Raw genomic sequence first — 13,775 nt, 5'->3', positions numbered from 1 at the left:
AAAGAGTGAGAAACTTCTGTTATTACCCATGGTTGCCCTCCTGAGACAAATCCTGCCGAATTCGACCCACCGCTACATCATCCTTATTTGATACCTGCAAACATGCAATAATTTGAGATAATAAGCCAAGTCTGAATCCAAACAGACATAACGGTAAGAATATTCTAACCAAAATTTGATCATTATAAGCTTTTATACTCTTAGAAATGCTTTTAGATTTGTGCTATGTGTGATAATTTTTATGGCATAGGAATCTTTAAAAAATTTAAAATATGGGATAATTTGATATTTGGGTGAGAATTAAAAAAAAAAAATTGAAAGAGGGTGCTACTTTTGCAAATAACAAACTTTTTAGTGCTATGGATGAAATTTTTCCAATTCATATGATCTTGAATAAAGAGTAAAAGGGAAGAAAAGAATTAAAACCTCCAACGGAGTTGGGAAGAGATTAGAACTGCGGTCATCAATAATCACCACACCAGCAGCTTCTTTAAGAATTTGCCTTGCAGTGTCCTACAATCAACCAACATGGAATCTAGTAAATTAAAAAAAAAACAGAATGGGGAATAAAAATTGCATTCAGCTATTCTCAGGAAAAATAGTACATTGAAAGCAGGGAGAGTGCTTTATGGTCTAAAAGGCAATTAATGAATCTTTCCCGTGCAATTATGTTCCATAGGAAATCTCTAATTCTAATCTAATATAGTTTTGAAGAATAATAAAGGACTTTTTTCCATCTTTTTTTTTTTTCTATTTTTTGCTTTTATTTTGTTAAATATATTTATTTAGTATACTTTTTACATATTTTATTTTTTTTTAGAAACAAATAAAATATTCATAAAAATTTTTAACTGCTTTTAGTGCTTGAAGAATAAATAATACGACCAAATATGTTTTAATTCAAATCAAAACATAAACAAAATAAAAATGTGATGCCAACTGGGACATATTTAAAACGAATCCTGAACTTACAAAGTATCTCAATGGATTCAAGCAATAAAATCGCCCTTGAAAATAGGCCTAAGCAAAACCAAAACCAATTCTGAACTTACTGCATAACATCAGACCTTCACATCCACTCACCTACTTCACAATCATCAAAGAACCTCAATGGATTCAAGCAATGACACTCAAATTTCAAGCCCTACAGGATCAAGAAACTTGGAAAATTGTACCTCCTCCCTACGCACAGAACGTACTAAGATGCTAGAGAACTTGTAGAACCAAATATAACAACAATGGTAGTGTTGCTCAGCATAGAGCATGCCTAGTTGCTCAAGGCTTTAAACGAGAATATGGATTTGATTACATAAAAAGTTCAAGTCTGTTGCAAAGTTACCCACCATTTGCTTCATGCCAACAATTGCAATCTCCCGCAACTGGCAAACTTAACAACTAGATGTCTCAAATGCCTTTGTTCACGGATCACCAACTTAAACAGTCCGTATAGGCCTTCATTGATCAACAATATCATAATTATGTCTCGTGCGTCAAAAAGGCCCTCTAATGTTTTTTTCAACAGCCTTCACTAGATATATACAACTCAGCTTCACTCCCAGAAAATCAGATCCTTCTCTTCTCATATTGAGATCAGCACCACTACTCTTTATATCCTAATATATGTTAATGACATTTTGTTCAAAGGAAATAACATAACAGCCTCGAAGAACATTTTTCAGTCCTTAAAATGTGCCTTTCACATGAAAAACCTTGGATCATTATCTTCGTTTTTTAGGCTTGCAGTAACAAGCTCAGCACCTCATCTCAACCAAACAGATTATGCCCTGTATATCCTAGCCAAGACTGGTAAGACTGATTGCTGACCCAAAGCCACTCCCATTTCTATCCGTCTACAAGAACCAAGTACTCCAACTTCACCATACAGTCACCCACATTTTTATCACCAATTGGTTGGCTCCTCGCAGTATCTCACCGTCACAAGACCTGACCTGACCTAGCCTTTGCCATCAACTGCATATGTCAATTTATGCAAAAGCCATCCCCCCATCACTATTCTCTTCTTAAAAACACCCTTCATTACTTAAAAGGAACTCTGCATCTTAGCCTACTCGTCCATCGCACCAACCATCTTAAAAACATCCTTCATTACTTAAAAGGAACTCTGCATCTTAGCCTACTCGTCCATCGCACTAACCTCACACGACAAGCCTAATCTGACCCAGACTGGGCAGAAGATAACCAGAATGCCGATGCACCACTGGCTTCTGCCTATTCCTTGGAAGCAGCCTACTTTTATGGTCAGTCAAGAAACAGCATATTGTTGCTCGTTTCTCCACAAAGGCAGAATATCGCACCAAAGCTACCACAGTAACTGATATCGCCCAAACTCGTCATCATCTCCAAGAATTCAGCCTTTCATCAGCCTCGCCTACCCCACTATCTCCTAAAATGCCTCAGTTATTGCTCTCTCTAACAACCCGGTATTTCATGCTAGAACCAAACATATTGAAGTGGACTGTTACTAAATTTGAGATTGTGTCAAAGCTCGCATAATTACTATGCAACGCATTCACACACAAGACTAGTTAGCTAATCTATTCAGCAAATCTAAGCATTCCCTCTTGAGTCCTGAGGGTCAAGCTAACAATCCGTGTTGGTTCGTCATCTTACAGGGCGATGATAACAGCACCTGATCATCCAAAGAATTCCTCATAATAAACTCTTCAACTGCCTAGTTCATCGCCACCAATCATCCAGATTTCCCAATGATTTCATGTAACAGCAAAGTACAGCCATCTCCTATATATATATTTATACCCTGCTGCATTCCTGAATCTCCTATATATATATTTATATATATTTATACCCTACTACATTTATGAAAAAATTTCGTAATTGCTCAGGCCTTTCTATTTCTGCTCTTTTCTGTATCTTCCTGTAGCCCTTCTTATGTCTTTCAATTTATTCATGAAAATTCAACCATTTTCATGTATCTTTTCTCCGCCTTTCATCTAAGAAATTAAAATTATCAAATCACTACGTGGGAGAACAAAAGGGTAAGTTTTGAAGGAGAAACAAAGAGAGATGCTAACCAAGGCACTTAGAGTCTATTTGGGGCAGCAAAAGTGAAGAAACAGTTGTGAAACTGTTGTAAGAGAAATTGTTGCGAGAAAGCTACTGCTGGTGAAGTAGAATGTATGTTTGAATATTTCAGATATGTTGTTTAGTTGAAAGTTCACCGTTTTAGAAACAAATATCATAAATTCTCAAACATTGTAGAACACAACCTAGGATTTGATATAAAAGTGAGAAAACAAAAGGAACAGATTTGTCATAGAAATAAATTAGACTAGCGAACTAAAATAGAAGGAAGCAAAAGCCCCATAGAATCACAGAACAGATAAGAGCAAAAGTTTCATAAAACCACAGAATAGAAGAGGAGGAAGAGAGGAAGGAGCAAAAGCCTAAACTCTAATCATTATAGAAGAGGGTATTAAAAGATAAATCAGAAAATTGATGTTATTTTATTATATCTTCAAATGAAGAGCAGACCTCAACATGAAGACGAAGGAACCAAATCGAAAGCCCGGGGAATTCGCGAGAGTTCAGAAATGTGGGGTAATGCTAGGAGAGAGTTGAGGGAGAAGACGCCCAAACAGCAGACCGTGTCTGAGATATGAGTTTGCGAAAAGCCATAAAATTGTGTCGCTATTACAAAATAGCATCACGAATGTCGCCGCAAACAGCATCGAGGAGCTGTAGAATATCATACCGCAACGTAAATCATGCCCCCAACAAAACCTTAGTTGGGTGTCAAAATCGAGTTCACGAGTCAAGTTCGGTCTAACCCAAAATCAACCAGCCCCGAGTAGCTTATAGCCTCGAAACCAAGTTGAATATTCAATGGATCAGAAAGTCTAACCTGAATACGACCTGACTTTACATGAATGAATCAAATCCAACCCACAAAACTCATTTAATATGCAAAATCATAATTTAGGTCATTTTTGGGTTAATTTCGAGTCAAGTTAGGGTAAAATTTGAGTTTGCAAATCAAATTCAGGTCAAATTTGGGTTGTTGGATCAAATTTGGGTTGACGGATCAACCCAAGCTTAACCCAAAAAATTAAATGTGTGGGGATTTTGGACCAAAATTGGAAATGAGTCAAGCCGAAGCTTAATTTTTTTAGTCAAATTCAAGTCGAATTGGCGTATCAAGTCAATTTTTAACAACCCTAAACTTAATACAGACAGATAAGTAAGAAAAAGAGAAAAATAAAAGCAAGAATCCTTATATTATGGTTTTTTTTCTTTTGCACAAATTGAAATGTCATTTTGATAGAAAAATGAATTTAAAAAAAAAAATTAACATTATGATAGGAACTTCCATAAAAATTACGGTAAAATAAATTATTTTTATTTCACCAATGCCAAACAACAAAACATAAATGAATAAAAAGCTTCAATTTGAGAGGTAGTCGATGTCTCCCAAACCCTAACCAAAAAACCTACAATTCGAGAGGTAGGTAATGTCTCCCAAGCCAAACCCTAAGATTAAAAACAGCAATCACATATACATGCATAACCTAACCATAAACATATTAGTCATATTTATGTCTCACAATGACAATTAACAAATGACAAAATTGTCATTTTAATCTTACGTCTAACATAGGTCTTCAATTTTTTTGGCGGGCTTGGCGTTGACTTAGTGGAGCACGAGGCAGGCGATGTCGTAGGCGCCTGGCTAACATTACTCATTTCCCAAAATCATTTAGGATCAAGTCGTATGGCTCTCACATGAAATCATAATCAGGTAATCCTTCATAGAGACCCTCATAAGTTTGAAATGTTGTCGGCCGCATCCGAATATAATAGCATCATAACTTCAAATCAAAATTGGAGAATAACACATCCCCAAACAACTCGCATAAATAGCTCATCGATGCTCGGGATGTAAAATTTGTGATTATTTCTTTATTCACTACCAGATAATCCACACAGAAACACCAACTCTCACCTTTCTTCTTCACTAGCATGATTATGCTAGAGAAGGGGCTCACACTAGGTTGTATGTTCTCAATCTGCAACACCTCTCAGATCAATCTCTCAATTGTGTACTTTTGCACCTGGCGGTAGCGGTATGAGTGCACACTGATGGGTGAAACTGCTGGTCTTAGGGTTATTGCATGCTCATATTCTCTCTGAAGTAGCAATTCACATGAAAATAGGAAAATTTTTGCAAATTGTTGCAGGAGCTGTTGGATCAATGTCGGAATCTCCGCCAACTTCGTATCATGTGACTCTCCCATGTGATAATTTGAACCATCGGTATCCTCTCCTTCAAATATCGGTATCTTCAACTTCCTTATGCTTGATTCTCCTACCCAATTTCCTTGACCAAAGCTCATTCCACGCATAAAATAGGCCCTAGACCCATATTGATTTCCCTTCTACCATAAATCTGGTTCACCCTTGAATCACCTTCCACCCAAAAGACTGTTGCGAAAAAAACACTAACGCGAATGGATGTAGTCGTTCGTCGAGGTCCCACCCACCATGGTTCCTTGTTCTAAGAGGAATTCTTCAAATTGATCTTCTCCAGGCCTGACTCGCACGTTGTCCCGTTCCTCTTATTGTCGTTCGTTCCAAACCTCCAGATGTAGCACAATTCCCTACCGATTTTCTCACTCGAATCTGCTCCCGAATACTTCGATCGATCCCACATACTTTCGTTTGTTCCATTCAACCAAATGTCGCACTCTTCCTTCCAAGTGTTGTCGCTCGAGTCTGCTCAAAATTCCTTTGCTCGTTATGGCATGTTCATATTCGCCTAAGATTGCGACGTTGCACTGATGTCATGCGAGTCTTTTTTAGATTTGTTGTCACTCGAGTCTATTCCAAGCGTCGTTTCTCAATCCCTCAACAAGCGGTAATGGGTTGGCATGAAACTCTAAGATCTTCACCATTTCTTTCAGGGTCATAAATCTCCCTTCCATGAACGAGAATCATCCCCCCATGTACGAGAAACGTCACTCCATAAACGAGAAATACCCTACATTTTAAATCTGATTTAGCTCAACTCTCTCTAATTTATCCTCTAAGCCATCTACTTTTCTTAGTAGTCATTACTCCAAAGAAGGTTTTCGATCACAAAGAAGAAACTCTTGTATGTCGTGATCCTGTCATTGGCTTCTTAGCAAGCTTGAGTCAAGACTGTATTGTTGAGGTTCAGTCACACTAGCGATCTCATCGTTGGCTTCCCAACAAGCTCGAATCACGATTGTATCGCGATGTTCGGTCACGACTATGGATCATGTATGTCATGATCCCATTGTATACTTCCCATCTTGCTCAAATAGCGGTTGTATCATGAGATTCGGTCATGAAGAGATCCTGTAAGTCGTGATCCCATCATAGGCTTCCTAGCACGCTTCAATTGCAACTATATCGTGAGGTTTGGTCATGATGATAAATCTTGTATGTTGTGATCCACTCGTTAGCTCCCCAGCTAGCTCAAATCTCAATTTTATTGCACCATTCGATCACAAAGGCACCCTATGATGTCGTTGTTGGCTACCCAGATATTAATTGCTCTAATACTAATTTGATAGGAACTTCCACAGAAATCAGAACGAAATAAAATATGTTTATTTCACCAACACAAAGAAGCACACCCCAAATACATAAAAGATAAACACCTGCAGAGGTGAGTGATCTCTCCAAAACCTTAAACCTAACGCCTATAATTCGAGAGGTAAGCCATCAATCCTAAGATTCAAGACATAAATCACAAATGCATGCATAACCTAACCCTAAACATACTAGCCCAATTTATACCAACAATAATAATTAACAAATGACTAAATTGCATTTTTAGTCTTAAGTCTAACATAAGTCATCAACTTAGTGAAGCACGAGGACGACGATGTCATAGGCGCCAGTCTACCACATTATCAAAGAATCAAAAAAATAAATAATAAATAAATAACAGCATTGTAGAGAAGCCAAAATGGATTCTAAATGGTGAACTACTCGAGATATTTGAACTACAGATTTGTGTATTAGCAGAGTACTTTACACTTATTTTTTATCTTATTTATGGAATGAAGGGGCTATAATATGATTTGCAAAATTGAGGATACGAGGCAAACACATAATTTGAAAAGTCGTTTACCTCATCCAGTGGCTTTTCAAACTGAAGATTAATACTTTCAGCATGTGCACGCATGACAGGAACCCTTATGCAGGTAGCTGTCACCTTAACATCCAAATCATCCTGCAACAAGAAATGTTTAAAAAATATATAAAAAATTTAATGCAAACTTTCTGTCCTGTCAGACATATCTTGGGACACGACATGGACACTTGTTGGGTATAAATTAGAGAAAAAAAAAGCATGCCCCTATAGCTCGAGTACATATCAAATTATAATTGTCATTCCCGCTATTAAAATTCCTCTTTATCACTTCCTCATAATGTCATTACAACTTCAAAATTTTGCTGCCTGGAAATTTTACTACCATTTTTAGCTACATTGTATATGGAAAACGAGTGAACAATGAATGTTTTGTCAACTTAAAGATTTTAGGCATTTACATACATACCATGTAATTCTTATGTATTTACATATCTGACACCTGAGTATTTACATGTGTGTCACTCAAACCTTTAACGTAACATCAAAAATACCACAACTACTACTTTCTAAAAGCGAAATACAACTTTTTATGCATAGATTTAAAACACCAAGGTGGTATAAGTGTACATATCAAACTTTGGGTGTTAGATATGTAAATGCACAAGAAAGGTATGGTATGAATGTAAATTTCCTTAAAACTTACCCATATTTTTCTTGTTTCCTTCACTAACTTCATCTCCTCCTCATTGTACCCATTTGAGAGAACTGGGGCGTTATGAGAGAATAGATTAAATGCATACTGCACAAGACAAAAAAGTAGGAAAAATTCAAACTAATCATTTTAATATGTATGATTTAAAAAAATCATGTGAGAAATCAAAAAACCTGCTGTTTAAATATTTTACAGGTGGGCTGCTTGCCATCCAAAACCTGACAAAAGAAACAATAAAGTTCAATATCGTAATTTTTAACATAGAGTACCAAAAAAAAACAAAGAAAACAAAAACAAAAAATTAACATCTAAATCAATACCTCACGAGTCTGCAGTTCAAGCTCTTCCATTGCGGCAGCACCAGCACCACTCGCTGCTTGATATGTACTCACCACCATGCGTATCACCTAATACGAGAAGTACAGGTTTAAAAAAGGGAAGATGTACAGACTTACCACTTAATTCCTATGTACTTACATATCTAACACCTAAACTTTAATTTTTACATGCATGCCACCTTATATAAGCATGAAAAGGTATTTCACTTTTTAAAAGTTAAAATGGTGGTATTTTTGATGTGATATGAAAGATTTAGGTTGTAAAAGTGTAAAAAGTGAAGTATAGGTGTTAGATATGTAAGTGCATAAGAATTGGGTGATATGTATGTAAATGCCCCATAAAAAAATATATATTATCAGCATTATGGTCCTAAAAACTGAATATTCAAGGAGGTAAATAAGTTTCTGATTATTAACTCAGAAAGTGTTTGTAGGTAAGCAAAAACTATACAAGCACTGTCAACAAGAAAGAAAGAGGACAAAATTTTTTAGAGAGGAATAAGAGATTAAAATTTGGAAAAATCTGGGACTTCACTATAACAGACAAAAGTATAAGCGATTGCAATCCACCCCAAGCCCTTCCAAGAACAACCTATATCTAGGTTTGGGATTTAATTGCTACAGATAAAAAATTACATATCAAGTTACATAAATAAGAATTGACAAAATAGCTAGCAAGTTGCTCCAGAGGCTAACTAGACTTGACCTTAGGCGAGTACTTATAAAGGTATCATAGAATGAGTCGACTCTAACAAGTTCACCATGCTTTTGGCAAATTTGAACTGCTTCTGAAAGATTTCTTGATGACCTAAACGAGTTTCATATTGGTCTCGGAGGTTCATGTGGACTTTGATCTAGTTCATGCGCACCTGGCAAATTCATCTTTTTTATAGTTCCAACTCAGCCAAATCATCCTAAATCAATTTGAATTAACCTGCACAAGGTGCTTAGAATAATTAGATATACATTTTGTTTCCTCTCTCTTTATCGTATATTTAGAAGGCTACTTTTAAAAGAACAAGAGAACAAAGAAAGTATTCAAACTTGTTTGAGTCAACAATTTAATCAAATTACAGCCATTTGGTTTAGCACTTTTCTCTATCTTTTATATCAATAATTTCTACAAATTTCTCCCCGCTTCATTTAAATTCTCTTAATGCTTTCCATTTTTTTTCATTCAAGGAATAGATTGCATTAAGTTTTCTGGAACAGATTAGAATAATGGTGGTTCAAAGAAATAAGGATGGGAAAGCCATGAAAAATATTGGGGAATCTTCTTCTCTTATCCTGAAAAAGATTAAGAAAAAGTAGATGAGAGTATAAAAAAATAAGTTGCAGCTGAAGTTTCTTTCGTAAGTGAGCTTCTCAAAAAAGTTCTTCCAAATATAAATGTTAGCGGTAGTTTCTCTTCGTCGAGTTCAATGTCATAGAAGCCATCGAAAAGAATTTATTATAATGTGTTGAATGTAGATCGTTTGATCAATGATGATGACTAGATGGTTGATTCGCCAAGTTTGTCTAAGAATAACACATTTTTGGCAAAAATTGCATTGTCAATTTTAAACCCTTCATGCTCAAAGAACATAACAATTTTGCCTTGAAAGCTGAATTCCAGTCTGAATATTGAGGAGAATTGAAAAGATTACCGAGATTCGACTTTTTGGAGGATTAAAAAAATTCACTTTGAGATCTTGGTAGAAAAACTTATGATGTTTGCAAATTGCTTGGAAGTCATCACTGTCAAAGTCACTAACGACAACGAATTAGAGTTAAATAACTTGAATAGCAGATTATGTTGCGAAAAAAAGTGGGTTCCTCACAAGTGAACCAATTCATTGTATATGCCAAATTCATAAATTTTACCATCCCAGGCATCGTTCCCAGGGAAATGTTTTCTGATCCAATAATGCATTTAAAAAAATGCCAAGGACTAGTGCTCACCAAGCTTAATTTTTCTTGTAATATGAAGGCACTTTTAATCTTTGTTTTATTGTATCAATGATATGACTTGTTATTTCAAAATCTTATGCGATCAATTAAAATTTGTTGATTTAACATTGGTGAATGACCACACAACATTCTGAAAAAAAAAATCCCTTTAAGAAATAGCTCACAGCCAATACATTTAGAACTAACCTTTCTCCCTCTTCAATTACCTCCGAGATTTCTTAAAATTGGAGGCTCCAAAACTTTTCCAGAGGAGGAGGTTGAGTTCTACACAAACTTGTAAAAAAAAGGAGTTAGATTGCTTTCAATATACATCAAAGAATATATTAAGCCAGCAATTTCACTCCGCCAATCATCTACAAGCAAGTCACCAAGTTAGAAAATGAATATCTGTGATAATTATCATTATTGTTAAGTTGTTAAGAAGTACTTTCTTTTTTTAATGCAATTTTTCAAATTTCAGGCCAGATTCCTTAGTTGTCAAGTTTAGGTCCAAATGATGCAAATCAAGCAAATCCAGACTATATGCCGAAGGACATTTCCAAAGCATCGCTCACAAAAAACAGTAATGAGTACATGCAAGCAATAAGACATAAAATAATGATAATAGATCCAAGTACATGACGAGATGTCTCGATTTCACACAAAACCTCTACATAAGTTTTATGTTCAAAAGATGCCACAGTAATTAAATGTCATCAAAGGCGAAGAGAATGTAAATTACATTCATCCCTTAAAAGGTTCAAGCCAAGCTAGAAGGATGAAAATGAAAAATCATCAATTCGATAGAATCAGGGTGAGTCATAATTAATGCAAATGTAGATACTCTGATGCCCAAAAATAATTTATATTTAACAGCTTTTGATCTCGAACCAGCTATTTTTTATCATTATATTCATAGTCATTTGCAAGGGATGTCTGCCATGATTTAAATATGATTGCTCCGTGGCAATTTGTTTCTGCTTGGCCGAGTAGATTCTTGTTAGCCAATTTGCATAACACAATAATCGCAAGGTGCAACAAACTGAGGGATGAATTAGAGTGACTTTTAGAAAAAAAACTGAGGCCTGAAGAAATACATTAGTGCCGAACAAGTCAGAAAGAAATTATAGTGAAGATAGAAAGAAGTTTGCAAAGATATAAAGTCAAATAAGGAAGAAAGAAGAAGATGATTTATACAAAGCTTTCCAATAAAGAGTGAGGCGAAAAAGAACTCGCTCAAATATTACACTCAACTCAAATTTGGAATGCTGAGTAGGAAAAAACATCAAGGAAATTGAAGCCAAATCAATACAGTACTTCTTAAATTCCATATTTTACAGAGTTAATCAGTTCTACCTAGCATAAATAAGGGGCTGTTTGGCAACCAGTAAATCCTATAAATCCAAATTTAATAAAACTTGAAGTGTTCAGATCATAAAAATTGTTTGGCCTAACAGATGTTACATATGGTTAAATCCTGTGAAACTATTTGGCAACTATTTGAAGCACGAGTTTGATATTGCATATTAATGATATATTTATTAATTCTAATAATTTTTTTATAATTATACTAATCAATAATTAAGCATTATTGAACTAATTAATCATTAATAATAATTTTATTAAACTACTTATATTCAAAATAATTTAGCATTCATTAATTAATCCTTGATTAATTACTTATTAAAACAGTTAATAATTATTTGATTTTTATTAAATTAATTATACTTTAATATGTAATTTATTTTTATTAAATAATTATTAAAAAGTTACATATAAGTTTATCTAATTATAGCTATTTTGATAACTTATTGATTAATCATTAATTATTAGTCAATTAAATTTATTAAAATTAACTAAATAAAAATAAGTTAAAGCCACAAACCTATTTCCTATTCCCCTCTACTACATCCCTATTTAACCCCCATTTTCATCGTGATTGATGGCCCGTTTGGGGCTGCTTATATGGTGCATTTGCAATTTAAAACGCAGAGCGCATCGTTTGTTTAGTGCGTTTCCGCCGTTTAACCAAAAATGTAAATGTTATTTTATAATAAACACGGTCGTGGGCTCAACCCCACAGCCTGCGTGCTTACCTTCGACAGTTACATGTATGCCCTTAGACTCGATTCTCTTCCTCTCTTCCACCATCTCTCCTCCTCCAACCTTGATCGATGCCATCGCAAACTGGTTTGTAGGTCCGATTTTGGATAAGCTAATCAACGCTTGCTCTGATTACCTGCAATATTTGTTCAAATGGCAGACACACAACAAGGAGGAATTGGAGAGACTGCAAGAAATCACCCCAAGATCCAAGTTGTCGCCTCAAATTACCCCCAAGCAATGGATCACTGAACAAAACCAAATAGTCAATAGTTGGACCTGGCAGCTAAGAAAAGCCATTGATGAGGTAAATTGATTTGAAAGATGACTTTGGGTAAATGGAGCTTGAGAAGACAGGAGCTGATCAGACGAATCATGGAGAAAACAAAAATGCGATTTGCAATCTCTAGTTTTTTATTTTCCTAAAATTGCTCGCAAACTTTGCAAAGTCGGGGAACGTGGTTTCAAAATTGATCCAAACTTGAAAAGACTGGAGGCGGTACTGCTGATAAATTTTCAGGTGAGATCAGTACTATCCTTCATCTTGTAAAATGGAGGATAGGCTACCTAATTTGAGGTCACTCGCAGCTTATCAAAAGTGTCTAAAGTGTTCTATGATTTATGCTAAACAACATTATTGCACAGGGATATTTATTTATCCAGAACAGTTGCAAATCAATTGTTTTCTAAACAAACGAATCAAACAGACAGTCAACTTATCTGGATCAGCTGTTAATCAGTAGTTTTTCAGGATAAGCTACTTATCTGGATAAGTTGGATAAGCCGCAGCTGCCCCAAACAGACCCTAAAATCTCGCGATACAATTGCAATTAGAGCTAGCTGGGAAGGCAACGATAGAAACGCGACATGCAAAGACCTTTGAAACTCTTATCTTTCTCTTTATTTTGCTTCGTTCCTACCCAAAACCATTGAGGAAGCTAACCCTCCTCTTTCCCCACCTTACTCCTGCCGATCTTCTTGCACTTCAGCTTCTATAAATCCCGTAATTTCGTCTTCCAACGAAATTTACTAAATCATGTATTTAAGCCAAAGCAGAGGAAAAAGGGGATCTAAGAGCATGTCGGATTTATATATTGCATTTTTGTTGTTTGGCAAGATTTTGGTTGAATCTTGCCTAGATCTTGCTACCAAATAGCCCCTAAGAATGAATAAAATAATAGATTTTATGAAGTAATTAATTTTTATCAGAACAAATCATGATGAATCATGCATGCTACAATTTGAGTTTCTTCTATCAAAGCACTAACATATACTTACCAATAGAAAGGCGATAAAAGTTATGATGCTTAAGTTAGTAGGTATTCATCTCCTAATGTTGTAGATACTAGAACTTGTTCAAATATGATATCACACTTGTATTTTATTTTTAATGTTTTGACAACTTACTCGATTATATATATCATATTTTGTAACTAATACTTATGTAAATGAAGTATCTTGAATTTTGACTGTTATAATCCTTCAATGTCTGAGATCTTAACTTCAAGTCAAACAATTTGAGTCTCAAAATAAGTACAAATGCAAGTGATCAAGACTAATATCATCTTCTTCCTTTTATCTTCCGATCAAG

The 13,775-nt window shown here is 35.2% G+C and overlaps 1 protein-coding gene across 1 annotated transcript in view; it reads right to left on the bottom strand.

Annotated features, from left to right (window-relative positions):
• LOC110030190 (aspartate-semialdehyde dehydrogenase) overlaps nt 1-13,775 on the bottom strand; it is an 18,567-nt gene that overhangs the window by 853 nt on the left and 3,939 nt on the right. The window contains exons 2-7 of the mRNA XM_020732793.1: nt 8,135-8,221; nt 7,988-8,032; nt 7,806-7,901; nt 7,139-7,240; nt 427-513; nt 27-94 (exon numbers count right to left, since the gene is read on the bottom strand). Coding sequence (XP_020588452.1) covers nt 27-94; nt 427-513; nt 7,139-7,240; nt 7,806-7,901; nt 7,988-8,032; nt 8,135-8,221 — 485 coding nt within the window. The remainder of the gene's footprint in view (nt 1-26; nt 95-426; nt 514-7,138; nt 7,241-7,805; nt 7,902-7,987; nt 8,033-8,134; nt 8,222-13,775) is intronic.

This window comes from Phalaenopsis equestris, unplaced genomic scaffold, assembly GCF_001263595.1.
Source record: "Phalaenopsis equestris unplaced genomic scaffold, ASM126359v1 Scaffold000002, whole genome shotgun sequence".
Taxonomy (NCBI): Eukaryota; Viridiplantae; Streptophyta; class Magnoliopsida; order Asparagales; family Orchidaceae; genus Phalaenopsis; species Phalaenopsis equestris.
This window is presented reverse-complemented; position numbering and strand designations above follow the sequence as displayed.